Here is a 21826-nt window from a genome sequence, read left to right as displayed (position 1 = left end):
TATTTCCACGGCTTGCGATACGATTGCAAATCGTCTTCCTAGCCAATGTGATATGTTTTAACCTAGTGTGCTACTTCCATTGAAGCACATTGTTTTCGTTGTGAGATCACCCACCATCATCAATGAGCTTATGTAGTTCTTTACAATTCACTAATCAAAAGCAAACTACTGTAGAGCACAGACTTGAAGATTTGGGAGAGCTGTGGTGTACAGGTTCCAACCTCTCTGTAAAAGAAAGCAGTCAGATGGATTGAAGGGACAAAAGCCAAATCCCACACCAGCCAAATCTTCAAGAAATGGAACATATGAAAGATTGACGATTTGGTTCAAGAGAAACAGGTTGCGTTTACGTTCAATTCCGTGAGCGGTCACGTTCCGGGGGTTGTGAATCAGTACACCACAAACAACGAAAGGATAATCGGGTTGTCTTTGACTTGCCCCTTTTCCGATTGTCATGGTTCCAAAAGCTCCCCGACTACCAATTTCCTAAGGCCTGGAACACGTTTTTTTCATGAAATCGACATTAACCTTTCAACCAGGCAATGGACCTAATGTATGACAGAAATAATCACGCGCTCATACTCTAGTTTGTAACATACGAAATTGCTACTCTTGGGGGGATGACCATATATGGACCCTCGGGACCCAAGTAAAGACAAATTCCACCCGGTCCTTCAGGCACCTATCTCCTCGGCCCCACGATAGTATAACCATTAGTTTGAACGTGCCCTCCTGACTGTATGTCCAAGACGACGTAGGTCCCCGTTAATAAAAGCCCCATGACTTATGAGGGGCCAGGAGTGATGTTGGTAACAATTGTTCTACTGTTTTATCACATCTATACCCCGAAATAAAAGTACAAATACAAATGCAATACAAATAATTTTCTGTTTTTAGGTCGCCTGTAGCCGGATATTTGACTTTAGTACGTTAGAAAGATCAGACGCCTAAGAGAAAAGAATTTCAGAAAACCAAAGAGAACTATTCATTTCGTTGATAGCGCCACTAACACTGTGAAACCCGCGCAAGAAGGTTGTTGAGCAAATTTACCAACTAAAAAAAATGTTTGGCAACTGAAAGGCCTGGAATGCTTTTTGTCACAAAGACATGGCCAGTGACAAAATAGCCAAAGCTAATAACTTGAAATTTTCCCAACACTGCTTGGTTGCCAGCAAAAAGCGAATGGACATTGGACATCGCAATTGGTAGGGCAGGAGGTTTGGCGGTGTAGTGTAAACGGGCCTTCATACAACCTACATTTTAGACTTCGCCAACTGATGGAGGTGTTATCATCTTGGGAATATCCCACATGTGTTGCATCCATTATGTAGGTAGCTCTGACCGCACCTCCCCAACGCAGGGATCAACAAAGCCATTAACTTCCGCATTTCCGGAAGGATGTAGTGGTAGTTGGAGGACTTAATCCTCTCAATATTTCGAGGGAAATCTTGTTTGGGAATTCTCAAGAAGAGAATGATTCTTGGGAGTACTTGGAAACGGATTCCTCGAAGAGCAAGTTCATGTGAAACATCTTAAGAAGATCTGCCCGGTTACTAATGTCTTTTGAAAAAAACCGATGACCATTATTAAACATGAGAGGGCTTAATTAATATGGACCCTTGTGGGATACCCCGACTTGGCATCATTAAGTTAGTGTGAGATACCTCAACCATAGCTAATTGCTTTTCGCCGTACCACAACTAAGACTTCTAGCGGAGCTTGTTCATTGATAGGCTACATGATCTAGTAAGCGTAGCTTGTCGAGGGTCTTGTCAAAGTTGGGGTTCTGTAGATTATTTCGATCAAGTCGTGCGTCAAGCTAGAAATGCAGAGGACATACAGCACAATTATGAAGGGAATGGCAAGATTCGTTGGGCAACATGTCAAAAAGAGGTTTTTTTTCAGAGTATACCGGTTTTGAATATTGATCGACCCTATATTAAAAAATAGATGATGCGAAAAATTGCTTGGCGTCACATGGGCATACTGGATCAAATCAGTGTCATTAGAAGAGGGCATATTAGTCCGGAGTTTGTCATTCTTTAAAGAAATAGAGAGGGTGAGTTTCCATGATCGGGACCTTACTATTTTAAGTTGTTAAGCACACACACACATATGCTTTTTATACCCATGAAAAATAAATTTACATGCCATGACATTCAATAGATTAGATCCAGAGAATAATACACTATCAATATACAAACTACCTGAACAAGACCCAATTTGCAAATTAAAAACGAAAAGACAGTACAAACCTGTGGGTTTAAAATTTACCACTTTTTGATTTGGCAACTCCAGCAGGGACGGCACTTGGTAAAGCACCTGTGCTTGATAAAAGCTCGGCTCGAGGTTGGCTCAGGCATCCTTTGTGACGCTCATGAGCCGGTCTTTTGTCTAAGAATGGATACCTAAGATTTTTGCCCTCAAGCGCCCAAAGATTGCAATGCTCAATAGTGAACAGTCTGGGCTGTGTGGTGTTCTAGAAAGTTCGTCAAAAAACTTGGGGTATGCAACTTCAGAAAATGTTGCATCTTATTTGCATTACGGCAACTTGCACCCTCGTGTTGCCACAACCATGTTTCTCCATAATTGTTTGAGCTCAGGGAAAAACTTACTCATAGCTAACAACTTGCGATGGGCGTCGGCATTAAGGCCGACCCTCATCCAAGAACATTAGGTCGCACTTTTGCCCAACAGAGTCGATGGCTGTGTGGACCTTCAAGTTGACATTGTGGCACTCGTTTCCAACAAGAACGACATCATCACCTCGAGCCCCAAGGGCCTTACCGAGTGATCACAAGGTAGACAGTCGACCTGTCATAATCAAAAGTCTTGGCAATCTCGTGGGGTGTTATTCCCGCCAAAATTCCTGCTCTTTGTTGCTTCATGTTTTGAGCTCTATCTAAGTTATCAGCTCACAGAGAAGGCTAAACATTTTCAAGCACCTTCTCAAAACACTCTTGTTGCAAGTTGAGATGGGTTTATTTTCCAAAAAGAACTGCAAAAAAAAAATATCAGGGGATTTAAGTGAATAAGTGTTGTATTTTAAAAGCACAGACCTGTATATGTTTGGCTTAAAAAAATAACCCTTTTTTAGGTATGAATAGCCACATGCCTCGTAGAAAAGCAAATGAAAGAAATCCAGAACAAGCATCTTAGCCAATGTACATATTTATTCGTTTTCAATCGAATCATCCCATTTTCCACTTGAGCATTTAATGATAGTAACGTCTTCCATAGCTTCGTCGGTATCCTCGGTTGTAACCATGTCCATAACTGCGTCGATGTCCGTAGCTGCGCCGATGTCCGTAACCTCCATAACGTCGTCGACCAAAGCCAAAGAGACGACCGAAGAAGAAAGGACTGGCTTCGGCACTTCGCTTTTTCCGCGAGATTTCGTTGATTTGAGGCTCCATGGGTTCAATAACATTTGTGATATCGTCTCCTTCCTCCAATTCGGCCTTCAACACCTCGTACAACTCGATGATCTTGGTTTGAATCTCAGGAGCATAGACCGGGACCACCATAGGCTGAGGGTCCTCATCACCTTGGGGAGCGGCCAAGCTCAAGCCCAACAAAGTCAAGAGCACCACGATCTAGAATTTGGAATCAGGCTCGGTTGGTGATGAAGTGGTCGGACTATTCAAGATCAAAGATCGTTGACTACTTACGAATGGCATTGTGACACTAGCTTCTTGGTTTGTTTCTCGAAAAGCAAAGGTGTTTTCTCAATGAATGTCGGTAGTCGACTTGGTATTTTAGGTAGTCTTTGCTAGCTTTTATAGGGCGGGCCCCAATGGTTTGACTAGAGCTTACTCATTTCTTTTCGTGTTGCATCCAAGGGGCCAAGGAAGATCCCCTTCTGTCTGTGAGGTGAAGATTCTTGATCGTTGGCGACGAGAGAGTTCATTGCATCAACAGACGGAGAGAGATTCTCGTTGTGAAGCTCTCTCGTCATGCTTTTTGCTGCATCTTCAGCGTGACTTATGGCCGAAAACTGGGTGCACTGATAGTTGGTGCGGTATAGTGAAGTCGGCTTAAACGTATTATGGTACAAATTCTTGTTTGGTGCTAGCAACAAGTCGACAAACCTTAAACACAATCTACCCGTGTTTATTTTGTCGAAAAGAGCTTGAATGAAGCTATATGATTTTTCAGAAGGATCATGTCATAGCTTCTTATGGTGCTTAGGTTTGTCAATATCCAATGGTATTGGAGAGATTGCATTCCGATATAATTATTTTAGTGAAGGAAACATTTGTTCGGAGTTTGAGAGAAGCGCCATTTTATAATCTGGGCCCCAGAAAAATATCAATGTCAATTTTTAGCAAGCTTTTGTTTAATAATATTGTTTTTCCTGGAAACATTCAAATTGAAAAAGAAATAGTGTGCCATAAATATCTAGGTTATAAATGTTGTAAGCTGGCCTTTGTACTTGGCAATAGAGGGCATGGTAAGTTATCCTGTTGCTATGGAACAAAGCGAACCACAAATCTCTTGAAGTGAAAGCGGTTTTGCCAAAACAAGGCGAAAATGTTACTGCCCAAACTTCTCAGAATGTATTTTGTTATCGCGACATTCTCTAGCATCATAGTACCATATTTCAACCCGGTTATGGTTACACCCTAATTGCGAATGAACTACTACGAAAAGGCTACAACGAAAAACGTCTTCTAGCGAGGTTTAGCAGAGCTTTCTCCTCCATCATGACGGCCTCCATGTATTGGCATGCAAAATTCAAGGATCGGGCGGATAAATTTATGGAATTGTTTGATCATTGTGTAGACCTTCCGTCACACAAATGTCGCCTTGGCACTCATGTCAGCTTGCTTGTTTTCATTGGTGCAATTGATGAGTAGCAATGGCTTGGGAAGTTTTGGATTGGATCAAATGGAACACCCAAATCCTGTTGAAATTCGGCAACGGGAATCCCTTCCAAGTTCATCTTGCAATATGTTAGACTTGGAGAAGACTCTGATCAAAATTCCTAATCAACTCTAAATATAACGACTAGCCAGATCCATCAACTTTAAATCGTTGATGGATCAGGTATTACGTGCATAAAGAGTTAAATGAAAGTAATAGATTTGCCATCTTGAACCGCTGGGGATTAACTTCACATAGGCATGTTCACATTCAACAAAGATTCTATACATTGCTTTTGTTTGACTACAAGTTTATAGTTGAATGCTTTTAAAAAATCCTTTTTTGTCCTAAAGTGACAGAAAAGTGTCTAAGGTAAAACCATGACAGTCCTTCAATCAAAGATAAATTACCTGCCCCTTATTGAATCAAATCATGATTTGGAGCCATTATTTATCAATTTCAATTCCGACCGTTTCCTCCAAGGGACAGTCAAGAGCTATTAAGAAAAAATGCTCCTCAAACCCAAATACAGTACAGCGTACTTTGTAGAGCAAAAGAAACCATTGAAAAAAATCAAACCGACATGATTTTTAACTGTTTTATGTTCTCTTGATAGCTACTGATGTTCAAGAGCGTACGTTAAGGTTTAACTTTATAAAAGCAGCTTTTGCAAGGGTTACGATAGCAAATATCGAAATCATACATTACGTTTTTATTATTTATCGTTTGATCACTCCGACACCATGTCATGAATGTGAGTTGTTTGACGGACCAAGTTCACAAATCTTGGACCATCCTCTCAAACAGTAAAAAAACTCTCTTATCAACAAAGCTACGTTCTACTGGAGGCAAAGCATGACTAAAAAAAATTAAAATGAGGCTTGTTTTCAATGTTGATATTTTCAAATTGGGTTCAACCAATTTTTTAGTTAGCATCGATTTGAGTCGAGAATTATCAAACGAGCTAAAACAAGTTAAAATCTCCTGTGGACTCAGTCTTTACAAAATCATTTGATTCCAAATCGGCGTGTGATTTGTCTCTCACGAAATCCTGTTTGCTTTCAAACGTGAAGTCAAGATTGCCATGCCAATCATATGCACAATCCATTTTAAAAGCTACGGGATCTTTTTTACTTAGGGTTAAGATGAGTGTCCAACAATTAATATTTTTCACTAAGTGAAAATATGCATGGTTCTGTCGATTTCAAATTGATCCGGAGACGGAGGAGCATTTCAACTTCACAGTATTTCTTAAAATTAGAGATTCAACGAACGATTCATTTAATACAATAACAGGAAAAACAGGGTTGGCCTGCCAATTCCCATATTTTAAACTTCTAGTTAGTGCGACAAATCAAATTATTGTACCTAAGCCAAGAACCTCAACAATTGAGGACAAATAAGTTTATTTTCTTTATTCCGAAAAAAACTTATGGCGGCAATTTTCCTCAACAATGACCAACTGAGCAGCAGTAATCGTGAAATTAGACATTGCACCTTAATACACCATTAAATGGACTAAGCAATAAGTGAAAACCAATTTTATCCAATTCCAGGATAAACAGGGTTGGCTTGCTAATCCCAACGGTTGCCACAATTTCACTAATAAACTAGCTAACTGTAATCTCTGAGTCAATCATAAGTGGCCTTGTTACCATTCATTATTCATGACATTTACACCTTCTAAGGTAACCTAGTGCACAGACCACTGGAAATTATGGACGTACCTCGATGACCAAGACGAGTCATCTGGGCTGCATCAATAGTCTACTCATGTTGTAGGTTCATCCTGTCCAGAGATTTCTTGAAGCTCAAGGAAACGCAATTTTCAACATATGCCTAGCAGCCCTGATAAAGCCCTGACTAACAAATTGGACCACAATTTCTAGAGACAGCGTAAATGTGTAATTACGGCTGAATTGGCTTTTTGTTATGATTAGTATTGGTACGTCCATAATTTCCAGTGGTCTATGCCCAGTGCCATGCTGCTTTTTTGTTTTGGTCCAACTTTTAACCCTTATTTGTGGTTATTCATTTAAGGTCTGAAAAATGACTTGTTTGCCATTGATTGTAAATTCCGTTCAATGGCATTTGGGTCAACGCCATTAGGAAGGTTCTCACTATTTCCTTAGTGGTTTATTTCTCTTATTTTAGTACGTCTTAAACCGGGCTAGGGAGATGCAGCTTATCTTGTAAGCGGAAAATTTATATTTGTTAATGTCACATTAGTATATTATTTACAATTTTGAACGGATTGATTGAGCTCTGATGTAATCAGATGAGATACAACGATCGACATTATCCAACGTGTCAATTGGTGGTCCAATATCTAAGACGTGGGCGTCCCAGAAGGGTCCATGATACGTGTTGGTGGGTGTTCCATCGGTGATGATTATCAACGGAGGGGCTGCAAACTCAGTAAGTAACGCCATTCTGATCGATGTTTCAGGAACGGGGTTTTCTCTGAGAGCGAATCTGACTTTTAGTCGGGTTGTCGCCGTCCATTGAGGATGTTCGGAAAGATCAAGTCTTCGATCTCCTTGTGCGTGGGAGGAGTCGGAGGCGGGTCTTCGGTGTTTGGTGCTACTTGTTCTTCGGATTGCGAAGGTGGGTTGTCCCGTTGGCTGGATTTTCCTCTTCCTGTGGCGCTCTTCCCCTTGCTTGTGCTGGGTTGTGAGTCGCTGGATTGAGTTCCAGATCGTGTAGTGCGAGGACTACTGGTGTGGGAGCATTAAACACTCCGCTTGTAGAAAATGGAGGTAAAATTATCTTCCATGAAGGATTTAGGTGTAGCCCTCCAAGATAATGGTTCGATGAGCATTTCCAGTGGAAAGTTGGTAAAGCTTTTCAAACATGTGGTTGTATATATTGCACGTTTAAGTCCAGAGATAGACTTAGAGATAGACGATCCTAACTCTGAACTAGTTGATTGTCCAGCCGCATCTTGAATATGCTTCACCCATTTGGGCTCCAATTAGTTCAGCAGGTTTGCAAAAGCTGGAACAGGTCCAAAGATGTTTTACTAGGAACATTGATGATATGAGCCCCAATTAGATGGGCAATTAAAGGGCTAGCCAGATCCGCCAACTCTGATTCGTTGGTCGATCAAATTATATATGAAAATAAAAATTAAGTAAAATAAGTTTCTCGTCTTGAACTGCAGAGAATTCTATTGTCATAAAGCTCTCTCATATCTGTAATATTTGAACAAATTGGCGCCCAAATGGCCGAGTCATATCAAATATGATGCAGAAAACTCGACTGGTACAGAGTAAGCATCGTTATACGAATAAATAAAAAAGTACTGCAGCATGTTCCGTTCTTTTCACTAAACGTTTTCACACATTTCTGCCGTTTGGAACAACATTTTGCCGAGCTCTACACAGTCTTGACGAAAACCAGATCCACTTCAAAGCTCCAGCTTCAAATAGCTACAATAAACGAAATTGGGAATGTTCTTGTCATTTGTGATTGGGATCGTTCGATGCAGTAGGACGATTTCATAACTCATCTAGAAAAAATCACCCCTTCAACACAGATGCAGAAGTTTAGGATACTCGTCGTTCATCAAAACTCACTTATAGATGACAGATTACTTGGACCATGAACGTGAGAATGTAGATAAATAGAGGCTTATTCACATAGTAGAAACCTTACATGAACTTGACTAGCTACCACAAAGGATAAATTGGGGCAAATTTTCAAAGCAACATCAAATTCCCAATCACAGCTGATTCACTTAATTGCCTGTGGTATGGTTGGAACTCTATTTTTTCGTATCAAAATCGCCCACTATCATTGAGTTGTCCCATAAGTCGGTTCTCTCCAATTCCAAGTTAAAGACAATCTGTTTTTTTTGTTATGGGGACGTTTAGGAAAGCTTTGGCAGGTTCATTTGTTTGCTGGTACCAGCGTCAGTGATGCAAGTTTGGGGTTTCAAACACGTTTTTGTGAAGCTGACCCTTCTTTCACATTGCTATATGAGGAAAGGTCAGCTTCGTTAAAACCAGTTTGAAACGCCAATTTTGCATCACTGGCATTGGCAGGCAAGTTTGTTTGCTGGTGCCAGCGCTTGCCTAAGTGTCTGAATACTTTTTTCCCATAAGTAGTGTCAAGGTCCTCTCACATGCTAGGAAACTGTGTTAACCACTACACCAGATTTCCTCCCCAGAGAGTCGCTCACAATTCGAAGATAAAAAAGCGCAAATTAAGGTTAAAAGGGTTGCATGTAGAGGCCCTGGATGACTAGCTGTAGCATGCTACCAGGCTTGACAGTTTGTCATTATTGAGGTCAGTTATTATGGTACTTTCAACTTGGCGGCTCTAAAATATGAGGCATGGTCGAATAATGACCCAAAATTGTCCTGCCCAGAACAGGCAATTTCATGTCTGGCAGTGCCGTGGGCTAATAACAATGAGTCTAAATTGAATCAACAATGGTGGATTTCTGAGTGAGCGAGAGAAAATAGCTAGTGAAGTGTTTACAAGTATCGAAAACGAACAACTATTGGCGTCATTCGTTTCCTAAAACATTCAAGCACCGATTGATTTAAGTGACTCCACCCCAACTCCATCCCATGCCAGCCCCGAGAGAGACAATACAACAAACAGACTCCGAATGCAGATTTCGTTGATTTCAAAAGTGTGATTTGGAGTGGGCAAGCTTGATGCCCGTGTTAGACCGGTTGGGAAACAAGGCCTGGACCATCAAGAACGAAATACTTGTTAAGTTTTAAGATTTGGGCATGGCTTTGCTGAGTGAAATTTTCAAAAAAGCGATTCAAATGTTAACTTATCTTTTCATGAACAGCCACGGAACTCGTCGCCTACAATGAAATTGTGCCCCATATTGTCCTGATTTCAAAGAGTACCCTCTTAAGTCTCGGCATTTTTTTTGGCAAGATATGGCCTGGGCTTCCCGTGAGCTCCTATTGGTTTCAACGGAGTTCTAGTGGGCTTTTCGTAATCCTTAAACTTCGAACATACAAGGCAACGATCACGGAACATCTTGACATCTTTTGTCATCCCGATCCAAGTATAACGTTCTATAAGTCGCTCCAAGGTCTTGTTGAATCCCATATGTCCGCCCATTGGATCGTCATGATATGCTCTCAACATTTTCGGGACCAAACTTTGTGGGACTACTTGCTTCTCTCCTCTCTTAGTCATCTTCACTACAAAACCATCTCACTCGCCCTTGAAAGCGATTCTTGGATCTTTTCATCCTTCGAGGTGGCATCCCGCCATTCCTCTAAATCCGCACCAACCGCGGTAACACGCACTCTTGAGAGAGCATCACATACAACATTGTCTTTTCCCGTAATGTGCTCAAATTCCTATTCATAGTCGGCCAAAGACATTGATTGACCAACGTCCGAGTTTTCAAGCAGCATCCTTGAAGCTTTTGAGCCAAAAGAGCGAGTTGCAATCAATCCTCAAACCGAATTTGCGGCCCAGCAACAGGTGGCGCCACTTCTTCAATGCAAAGACTATTGCATAGGCCTCTTTTTTATGGCATATGGCTTCAATAAGTTGGCCCTCTTGTTCTAGAGTGGCTCGAATGGCGATATCCGAAGCATCACAAGTCATAGCAAAAGTTTTGGAACAGTCGGGTCTGGCTCGGAGAAACGCGCTTTGAAGGTGCATCTTGATCTTGTTAAACGACTTTTCCATCTCCTCGGTACAAGCAAAGTGTTTAACCGATTTTCTTAGGGTTACTTGGAGGGGTCGTGCTAATTCAGCGAATTCGGCAATGAATTTTCGGTAGTATCCGCGCTCAATCCAAGCCATCTTTTCACACTCAAAAACGCATCTGGTCTTGGAAAACTGTTGATAACGTCGATCTTTTTGGGGGACAAGGAAATTCCATCCCGACTGATAATGTGCGCCAATCGTCGACCTCAGTACAAAACAGTTTGCACATGTCACGATTTAAGCGGAGGTTGCATTCAACCAATCAAAAACTTGCTTCAGATGATCCTTGTGCTCTTCAATGATTTCTGAGAATACAACCACGCCGTCGAAGAAGGCACGCACAAATGAAAGACGTTCTACTACCATCTTGATGATCTTTAACCATGTAGCAGGGGCGTTTCTCTGGCCAAAGCATATGACCGTGAACTTGAAAAGTTTTTCACTGAATGAGAACGCAGTCTTTTCTCGATCCTCAGGACGAAGACGGACTTCGTAAAACACTTGGTCGTAGTCGAGTGCACTGAAAACGTTTCCGTGGACTTCATTAAGAATGTCCTCGGCGTTTGGAGTTGGGAACCGATCCGCAATCGTTCGCTCGTTTCCTTCGAGCATATCCACGCAAAGTCGAATCTTGCCATTTGACTTCTTGTTTACAACCACGAGAGGGCTTCCCCATGCCAATGAGCTTTCTTGAATGTATCCATCTACAATTAACTGTTGTATCATATCGTTAGCAGATTCCGAGGTAAATTTCAGGGATTCGGTACGCCCTTTGGAATACAGGCGGAGCTGGAGTCGTCTCAGTTACCTGGATACCCATGTTTGTATTTGTAGATCCTTCAAAGGCTCGCCGATTATGTTCCATATGTTTGTCGCTCAATGGTACAAGTCGAGAGCTTTTTGGCCGTCAGAAGTCGCATGGGGGAGAGTACCTAAAAGCCAGGGTGACCTAAAGATCCGCTGGCATAACCTAAATATTCATTAGCAAAACCTACAGACGCGGGGGCTGTTTGATAAACAGATCTACAGTTTGAGGTACAAGAAGCTCGATTGCCAAATTAAAACCTCTGGACATTACACAGGCCCAAAATATAAGCTGGTTTGGAAATTGTCTTGAAAAAAAACGAAGTGCTTTGCTGTATCAAAAAACGGCTATGCTTAGTTCTCTGCACTTACTATAATTATGGTTATAATCTGCATCATGCAAATGAATGACGATAGGGTAAAAAAGATACCAGTTACATAATAATTTCTCCTATCTAATTATTAGTAAATAGTGATTATCCAAGACAAAGAAAAGTTCCTTCTGGATGTATAGTAGATTGAATAGATATCAAAACCGTAGATGGAGTTCGCTTGCCACTATTTCAAGGTCTCGTTGCGGAAAATGTAGTCTGGTAACTCGGGTAAGACCATACTAAAGTCTCCTTTTCCATACTTTCTGAGCTTCGATGAACGATTGGAACACAGTCCGCTCGGAAGTCTTGGATCTTCCAGAGCGTATCCATTNTACATATAAACAGGTGAAAATAGCTTCATCCCTGTTTGGAACATCCCTGCTCATGGAACTTGAGAAGGCCAAACTCTCTAAGTTTGTGACACCATTCTGGGTGGGCCAATTAAAACTCTTTCCCTGCCTTTTTGCAGCCTGTCCAACAAACTTGAGCCAAAATTGGGATGGTTTACTTATTAGTAATTACTGCATTTGCATTAACTCATCAAGATGGACTATTTTGGAAGTTTTGAAATTTGGCTTAAGAGATGTGAAGGTGTTCAAATTCAATCGCCACATATGAAAAGTAGTTACTGAAGGAGCTGTTTTAGGGCAGAATTGTGCCATCCATTTCAACCCATCAGGACATTTTCAGTGCCTCAAGGACAATAGCATTTTCTTTTATTTGACCTTATTGTCTAGACCTTTTCATATTTTTTCGCAGAAGCTAAATTTGAGCAAAAACGACGGCATCATTGGACTGAGACGTGGGGTAGGGGAAACGTAACTATTATCCACATGAACCGAATGCATTTTTCCTTTCCACAAGTTAGACATTAGTTGGCTACTAAGAGTTCGCCAATTTTGACCTCAATAGAACGTCTGCGTCAAATGCAATGAGTTCTTGAAACTCGGTACGACATTGGCACTTTCCCCCACTTCGAAATATGATCAAGGTGCAGAATGTAAACTATAATTAATAAAGCATAGGAAGCCTTATTCCACTTGTTGGAAAACCAAGTTGATACGGACTATGACACCACCAACCTATTGGAACTAGGCTAGCTTTGGAGGCTTGGTGAGGTTCAACGCTCTGACCCATGCAACTACCAAAAAAATCGTTTTGCCAATGTTGTGATCTACACATATTGCAGTGTTTTGATTGTTATCGGAATGCCATCAGTCATCACAACAGTCATAAGCCCTTACCCGAAGTGTTCGGACAACGTAATATAAATCTGTTGTAAACAACGTTCACGTTTTTGACACACGTGGATACATGTCTGAACAAGAAATGAATCGTCCTCATTCTCATGAACTGAGAGTCCAATTGATACCGGATTGTAAAACTGGTCGAGTGGGTCAAGATCAGGTTATCTGGCCCAAGCGTACTTCGCTACAGTGGGCCACAAATGCATGAGAATTCGTTATCAAGGTTTCCTTTTACTATGGTACAAATGTTGGTCGAACAATCGAACGACCAACGTTCACACTTTTTTGGCCAGACACGCTTTCAATAGGGTCAAAATAAGTTATTAAAAACAATCGAGAGTATCATTGGCAAGCATGTAAATGGGATCAACTAAATTTGAATAAAAGTTAGGCTCCCCATGAATAAAGTAACATGCATGTTAGGAAAATAATATTCGTTCTATTCACTTTTTTGTCTTTGGTAGCTCGAGGACATTGTCCTCAATGGTGAAATACATTCATCTTTCAATGCATCAGTTTTACTGGCTCTAGTGGCAAAAAGCATTCCAAAAAAAATATTTACTCTCTTCAAATACTGAATTTTAAAGGATGCATTTCAAACACTATTCAAGTGTTCTTGCCTTTGAAATTGACTTTGCCAACTGTATCTACTTTTTAGTTATTTTTGAAGTCTTATTTACTTTGAAATAGTGCTGCTAATTGAAAAGTTAAAAACGCTAGTATCCTCCTTTTTGGATAGCTGAATAAATACAAACAAATGTTCAAGAGCTCCAAAACATTTTTTAACAAAAAGATTGAATTTACTAACTCGAAATCTATTATTAAAATTGATAGCAATGCTTAATAATCATTTTTGAGCATTTAGTGGCAAAATCATGCCATGAACAGTCACCATCGTGAAATCTGCATTCAAGTACTATTCATGTTTTTTTCATTTTACGAGGAGAAACGCCAAAAATGAGATAGAAAAAAGTGCTATTCCTTAAAAAGACGATTCGGGTAATTTGTCCTAAGTTAGACCAAAAAGGAATAACCTAGAAAAATTGGGAATGTTCTTGCAATGGTTCGGCTCAGCGTTTTTTTGCATCTGAACAATTAGACTTCTCCAATTTATGCCAAGCATGAAAACATCATATAAAGTCTACAGTACCCCTTAGTAAGGCCATTATATGGTCGGTTCTACGACAATCATTTTACGAAGTAGTTTCTGATTTAGACGGAAAATTGAAATGGCCTTTAACATTGACATTTTCTATTTATGCTTTATACAGTCTGTATGGTGTTCATACACCATATTTTCTTTATGTTTTCCCGCCATTACATGACCAAGAGTTGCAATAAAGGTTTTTCATTATTATCATTACTTGTTAACATAGATGGTGTTGTACGGTCAAGCAAATAGTGTTACAATTCTTTCAGAGCCATTAATCAGATTTACGTACAAAATCAGTTTGGATTTTGACTACCCTGTAAAAAAGAATTTGTATGAAATTTGACTTACAAAATTTTGTTATCGGAAGACAGATTTTAACTCCAATCATGCCCTGGGCAATGCTTTTGCATGTGTTGTTAAGTCTTGCATACTCTATATTTTAAGCCATTACCAACAAAATGTATGCAAAACTGCTTTTGGGCAATTTGAACAGAAATTGCCATAATTCCTATTTTCTTACACTATCCCATTTCCGATGGAGAATTGTGTTTTCATATTCCTTCAAATTCATATGAAATACATATGTCTCTTACCTGAGTCATCTCAATGACGAAGGTCATTCTGTGCAAAGGGCACTGCACCGGTGTGAGGTCATTAATCATGAACCAGTGGAAAATTATTAAGAAACAGTTGCCAGAGGCATTTAGTTATCTTGAATTGTAGACGGATATTGTTATCAATTTTGCTGGTAGCATGCATGCTGCAAGTGAAATCTCTGAAAGAAGTGAGTGTTTATGCTCTCTTTAGTGCCGCACCTGATACCTGAGGTGAGTTCATGGATGAGGCATATCGTGAAATTGGGGCAACCGGTGGGCGGCGGGTGGAGATTGTCACACTCACGTCCTATTAGGACGGAATTTCACGAATAATGCCGCGCGGCTGGCCTTGTTGGCAGTTTTTCCCGCGAATGTTAGCTGTCCTGCCTTCTCAACCTGTTTATGAACTCTAGCCGTGAGTATTATTAGGGTGCCTGATAATCAGTCATTTCAATGACTTATGCAGAGATAATATGTTCTTTCTTTTAATGACATGGAAGAAGTTTAGCGTTTTGAATCTCGCTATTTTGTCCTTTTCATCTTTATTTTTATCCCATCTCATCCCACAATCAAATTATATAAGACTAAACAATCCCGCTTAAAGCGAAGTTATCAAGAGATTGGTTGACAGGAAATATTTCTTTGCTTTGAAAATGGTGCGCCACATTTCCATGCTTATGTTAGTGTTTTCTAGCAAGGAAGCTTTGTCTTATAAGCCTAAAAAATCTAATCTTGCTTTTCCATCATGATTTTTTATCCTATAGTTGCCAGCTTTCAACAACCATTTTAAGGTTTTTTTATTAATCGTAAAATATGAAGTCATTATAATCATTACCGTAAAAATAACATGTTACCGATATTTTTAAATAACGTAAAGTGTTACCGTGAACATGTCTGATAACTTATTTTTTAGGAAAAATGAGCTCAAAACTGCAAAAACTTTTAACCAGTTTTTCACTTCTTCACATAGAACAATAAAAAATGTACAAGCATACAAGGGTGCAAGGAATTTGAGAACTTAAGGGTCCTTGGATTTGGATTTTTTTTTCTGGTTTACCAAACTTATTGACAAGCATTTTTTCATCTTTCTTTTCATTGTTTGACAAAATTATATACGTCGTATAAGGCATTTATTCTACAATTGTAGGCTGGCCATGCCACAACATGCTTTGTTCGTTCTTTCTTCATATTTTCCCGCGCTCTTTTCTGTTCTTTTGCCGAGATCGTAATACGTTTTTTGATGTGCCACAACGATTTCTTCAAACACTTGGAGAAAAGCCAATGCTCTTTTGGCACACAGGAGGGAAGGATTCATGTCGAATCATCATTTTCGCCACAACAACCACTTTCAATAATCTAACCATTGCTTCACAGATTCTGCCTTCTATCCTGCCCAAAAGTATTCTTCCACTTTTGAGCTTTCCATGACCTCGTTGTTTGTTCTATCGAGCCGCTAATATTGGGACATATCAGCAACGAAAGTCAAGAAAAATAACCAAGGATATATATGTTATTATGTTAGGTATTATCTATTTTGGGTTGAAATCGAGCAATGAAAACCGTTGCATTAATGATTTATATTACTAGGGTTATCTTTGTGTCAAATGAGATATTTTTTATACTCCATTTTCAATCGGACCATTTTTTGTCCAACTTGCATTTCCTGGTAGGAGTATGTCATACAAACTTCCAATTTTTTTTTGGCTAATTCGTTTAAATGCAAAAAAAACTCTTTTCTCTCTAGGGCTCCTTTGTTTTGTACTTGCTATCATCTAATGCTTTAAGAGAATTAGTTGACAGATTTGGAAAAGACTTTGACTCGAATCTCACAACAACCCTATATTCGAAGGCCGGTAAGATATTTGAAATCTAATTCGAAGGCGGATAAGATTGAAAGGTAAGCAACCACGATGGTTATTGTTTTATTTTCTATTTTAATTGCATAATACTATGTATCATAATTCAAGCAGCAGTTACAAGTCAGAAGAGAGGAGAGGCTAATTCAGGAGTATTTTATAGGTTAAGTAAAACCCATATTAACTTCCTATATATCTTGACAGTTCTTGCATAGGCGTGCCAGGAATTGAACGTCTGCCGACTGGAGCAACGGAAAATTGATGTATGACGACTGGCTTGAACTCCCAAGAATTTTAATCCTACGTATTGCTAATAATCGGAAAAGAGGTTGAGAAGCATTCAAAGATAAGATAGCTTGATACAGACAAAAAAGAAGGTAAAAAGCGGAGAAATTTTACCGAGTGTTAATGAGTTTTCAAAATTAAGATTGCTTGTAAACTTATTAATCAATCCCAAAGTATCATAAGTAGCTAGGTTTGAGCTAACGGTAACCCTGGCTTGACATAGGAAAAATCAGGGTGACATTTTCTTCAACTTATCCGATGTTTTGTTTAGCGAACAAACGGTAACAGTTTCAGTTATTCTTCCAACTCAAGCCTCTCCATTCTTCATAACAGAATAGTATGAGGAAAGGAGAGAGAATATACTTATTAGTGTACCGAGATGACTTTGCCTTTTTAAGGGGACATCAAAGCAATAAAAAAGTTGGGTCAGAGGATCTCAGCAAATTTTGGGAAGTCATCTGAGGAATAAAGAAACAAAATTCAAAATACAATATAGCACAAAAAAAACTTTAGTAAGATTCCAATAAGTTTATTTTAAAATTTAAAATATCTGAAGCAGGAAAAATGAGTCAAAAAGTGTTTTTTCCGCCTAAAAAGTGTGTTCATGTTTGTTAATGAGTAAAACCGACAGCTTATTAAATTGCAGTGCTATATGAACCACACTTTTTGTGGATAAAAGAACTTAAACTTAAAAGTACCTGTGACCTCTCAAAGTTTGACGGTGGCGTCATCTTCCTTTCCTGCTTCAATGTCCCAAATTAAAAAAAAAATGCTGATATCCTCCATAGCGCCAAACAGGTACAAGTCGCTTGTGAATGGTGATGGAGCTAGGGGATATCTTTTTGTAATAAGGAGATTATACCGTAACCATCCAATGCTTCAGTCGACTTGAAAATTGAACGTGGTCGATTGTCTCAAAATATCGCGGGCGAACACTACTTGTTCTCCTTCCTTTTAAATCAAACAAAACAAGCTGCAAACAGGAATATGGCACGCACTGTGCCCATTCACCAACGCAGGTGTCGATAGAGGACTCTCCGATGCCGCTCTTTCAGCGATAGTTCTTCAAAGCCAGATCGTTGGATGTAGGACCCACACAGTATTCCTTTTGGAGAATGCCGCCGTCCCATCCCATGTGTCAGAATGGTCGATTACATTTGTAGGAAGGGGCCTCTTGAAAACTAACCTTGGTTGTTCAAATGCACGGCACAGAAAGGTGTCCGTGTACGTAGTGCCAAATTTCCATCTGCAACTATGAACTATTTTTCCCACCGCGTGTATGGTGTTTCCCAGTTCATGAAAGCTGTCCAAAACAAACATTTGCATTTTTCACTTTTTTCTATCTTTTTGCATTGCGTTTTAGGATTTTTCATCATTTTGGCTCAAGAAGACGAGCCCTTAAATAGCTTTCTTCCACTTTCCTTGACTAGGCAGAAATGCTGAAAACTATAAGAAGACAGACTTCTTTTAACCAATTTATTTATCTTTGGACTTTTGCTAAACCGCTTTAATAATGTGTATTGCTTTTTGCATGCCAATTTCTTTTTGCCCGACCTTCATAATCCCTTTGGAGCCTTGAGGGCTTTTCTTCAGCGTATGATGAAGATGTCAACACTTACCTATATTTGAACAAGTTCAACGGGAGGAGGAGAGCTTTTCAAAAGCATTGTGCCAATGTGAAGAGTCAGAGTAAACGTTCACCACCACAATCAATTGCGGCTACAAGTGTTTCTTTTAATTTCCTCTGATTCTTGGGCAGTGCCTGAACCAGTTTAACTACCTGCGCATGCCCACTCTTGTCAGATGGAGTCACACAACCCATTCATAGTACCTCATGGAGAACCAAAGATAAGTTTGCGATGGCTTTAATCAACTATATATTTAAACTTGGTATCTTTCTTCTTCTATGTAAGATGTTCAGATCAAGGTTCAAAGACTTTTTTAAGTTTTAAATAACTTTTAAATATTTGAGTCTGAAATTATTGACTCTTTTACCGTCTAACTTATCCCTTACCAACAAAGCAATACCTAAGGGTTTCTTGCATATGTTCTTGGGGAGCTCATGGAGCAATGGAGGAGCTCATGGAGCAATGGAGGAGCTCGTAAAAGAATAGAGTACTATTTTGGATTATGAAGGGCACAGAAGTGTATTGCATCTCTACAATCACCAACATTCACCTTAAAATCTGGTTAAAGGCAATAGTCACGGCTACTTCTGAAGGTTAACAACAAAAGGCGCCTTTTGTAACTCCTGTGGATTTTGAATGGTCCCATTCTTCTCAGTTTGTCTTAAACCAGTCGCATTGTGAATTACCTCAACAGTAAGGTGATTGGCAATGGCAAGAGTATCCTGAGAGTGGACCAAAACAGTCACCCATTTTTTTAAAATCATTGCGTTTGATCAGTCACATAAGCTTTTGAAAACATTTGTTTGAAATTAACCTCTTTACAAGCTAACAGCATAATAATGACCGGCCTTTAATTGGAGAGATCGCGTTTCTTATTTTATTACTTTAATCCGAAAAGTGGCTCAGAGTTGCAAAGACCAAGAGCAAAGTGATTTGAGAAGAAACGAAACTCTCGTTCGAAGCCCATATTTCTAGGAGTTCGTGCCCAATTTTTGAAATGTAGAACACAATACTTTCAATAGAAACATAACGTGCTATCTAGATGTAATTGATCCCACTTGCATGCTTGCCAATGCCATACATAACTGTTTGCTCAAAAAGCATTTATTTCGATCCAGATGGACTCATGGGAAACGTTAAAAAAACTATTCATGATATCTTGGGTCGATTTTTACCATGTCAATGCTTTGGTTCAATGAATAAGTTTTATTCCGTGCCATGCACGTGAACAAAATGTTAAATTATTTTAACAAAATGGCAATAGTTTGCAAAAAAGGATGAAAACTTGAAAATCTGAGCACATTTCTGGATTTACGTTTACGTCTTGACCACGTTGCATAACTAGAGGTCAAGATCAAACCACCTGACGACGACCAGTTTGAACCTCTTTCAACAGATTCTTCCACCAACAAGTTCGAAAGAAGTTTTGAATTCCCTCTTGGCGTCGATTCATATGGGCTAAATAAAAAAATAATAATACACTCAAAAGTTCGACCAAGTGGGCCTATAAAAGCAAGACCTGATCATCTGAAATGGCAAGTCGACCTAAGACACTCAATAACATCACATGCCCTCATCTTCACCAAAAGCAATCCAATCCCGTGCCAATATGCAATCCGTAAGTTTTCTCATAATATTGCCTCACAATCTGACCAATAATTGATGGCGAAGAATTGATCCTCTAGATCGTGGTTTTCCTTACTTTATTGGGTTTGAGCTTGGCCACTCCCCAAGGAGATGAGAGCGCCTCAATCATGGAGACCCCCGAATACGCCACTCTCACCCAAGCCAAGATAGTCGAGCTCTACGAGTTCCTGAAGGCCGAACTCGAAGGAGAGGACCTTGATGATATGGAACCCATGGGACCCGTGGAACTCGGTATGGATTCCTTGGAACTTGGCGAGGATGAAATTACTCGTAAGAAACGAAGCGCCGAGGCCAAACCCTTCTTTTGGCGTTGGCTTTTTGGACACCGACGTAGATACCGCAAGCACTATTATCACTAAATAGCACAAGATTGGTGTTGCGGCTCGACAATGCAATAAAGGACATCATTCCAAGAAGATATGATATCTTGGACCTAGAAATGGACAATCGGTTTGGAATAAATGCATTGAAAAATAGCAAGGCATTCTTTTGATTTTTGACTGGCCATTAAAACGTGTTATGAACTGGCCATTTTGACCATCATTGTCTAGAAATTCCCTATTTGATCAATCTTAGTCAAAACACCATGTATCGCTTTTCATATTGTAGTATACCGTAAGAGCACCTTCAAGCCCTAGACAACCCAAGCTATTTTTGACAATGAGTTTTGATCCAATAGTAGGCTTTATTCAGACTTGGACGAGTTTCTTACTAGAGTTTCTGATCAGCCCTTTATTCAGGGGTTAGCCAGATCCACCAGCTCTAATTGGCTCATAGGTCAGATATTATATGAACTGAAAGCTAAACAAGATATGTTACTCTCTCATCTTGAACTGGTGGGGATTCCATGCCCAGTAACCATAACGTAGTCCACTCAAAAATTGAAAATATAAGGACATTGCAAGAAATATATTTTGATCGCAGAGTTTCTCAATACTTGGCGACCTTAACCATACATCAAACGACAACAAGGAAAACAGTGTGGAATATTTCACTTAAGTAGGTGGATTGTTTTTCTAAGAAAATGAATTATTACAATCTCCTTTTTCTCGTTCGAATAGCCTTTTGAATGCTCCCTCACCTAATCTTTTCCTTTAAATGGTCACATTTTCCTGTAACCTGCTTACCGATCTAGCCCTCATTCTGGTTAAAAAGCGTACTTCACAGAGTTAACAGATAACATCAATGTGTTTGTATGAATGTAAGATTGAGTAAATGGCCTAAAATGGTCCAAAACGCGTAGAACAGCAGATTAAATCTGGTTTATTCCACCTCCATTTCCATATGATATTGTGGCTCCAAACAATGAGCATACGATGGTTTTCAAAAAGCATGTTTAGATAATAGAATCGTAGTTTAAGATGATAAACCTATCTATTGAATAAAATACAATATTGAAAGAAGGCAATTGGATAGTCGGAACAAATTAAGTGACCCCCTGAATGGTCGTTCCTGCGATCGTGGCATTCCAAATCTACCTGGGCAATCGCCTTTTCATGGAACTAAAGAAGCAAAACGCGTTCGGAGAGTTGCTGATTACTTTGCATAACTTAATGTACAGGATTTCGATATAATTGGCCAAAAAACAACACATACGCTTTATATTTCAATAAAGAGGAGTCAGACCAATTGGCCCTTTATTCGGTAAAGGTTGAATCATGGCGCGCTCTTTGAAG

The 21826-nt window shown here is 39.6% G+C and overlaps 2 protein-coding genes across 2 annotated transcripts; one reads left to right on the top strand and one right to left on the bottom strand.

Moving 5' to 3' along the window:
• Positions 1 to 3155: 3155 nt before the first annotated feature.
• LOC131890151 (uncharacterized) lies at positions 3156 to 3828 on the bottom strand. Its single transcript, XM_059239442.1, has 2 exons — positions 3672 to 3828; positions 3156 to 3596 (listed from the first exon to the last, which is right to left on the bottom strand). The coding sequence occupies exons 1-2, from the start codon at positions 3678 to 3680 to the stop codon at positions 3216 to 3218; spliced, it is 390 nt and encodes a 129-aa protein (XP_059095425.1). The 5' UTR covers positions 3681 to 3828; the 3' UTR covers positions 3156 to 3215.
• A 16137-nt stretch (positions 3829 to 19965) lies between these two features.
• LOC131890831 (uncharacterized) lies at positions 19966 to 20679 on the top strand. Its single transcript, XM_059240269.1, has 2 exons — positions 19966 to 20121; positions 20189 to 20679. The coding sequence occupies exons 1-2, from the start codon at positions 20071 to 20073 to the stop codon at positions 20507 to 20509; spliced, it is 372 nt and encodes a 123-aa protein (XP_059096252.1). The 5' UTR covers positions 19966 to 20070; the 3' UTR covers positions 20510 to 20679.
• The last annotated feature ends 1147 nt before the right edge of the window (positions 20680 to 21826 follow it).

Source organism: Tigriopus californicus, chromosome 11 (genome assembly GCF_007210705.1).
Source record: "Tigriopus californicus strain San Diego chromosome 11, Tcal_SD_v2.1, whole genome shotgun sequence".
Classification (NCBI taxonomy): Eukaryota; Metazoa; Arthropoda; class Copepoda; order Harpacticoida; family Harpacticidae; genus Tigriopus; species Tigriopus californicus.
The sequence above is the reverse complement of the archived record's forward strand: the minus strand, read 5'-3'. Positions and strand labels throughout refer to the sequence as shown.

Bases quoted from the DNA above. Each gene is read 5' to 3' on its own strand.
- LOC131890831 (XM_059240269.1), top strand. From the start codon at position 20,071: ATGCCCTCATCTTCACCAAAAGCAATCCAATCCCGTGCCAATATGCAA. The intron at 20,122-20,188 runs GTAAGTTTTCTC...TTGATCCTCTAG, and splicing joins CCCGTGCCAATATGCAATCC to ATCGTGGTTTTCCTTACTTT.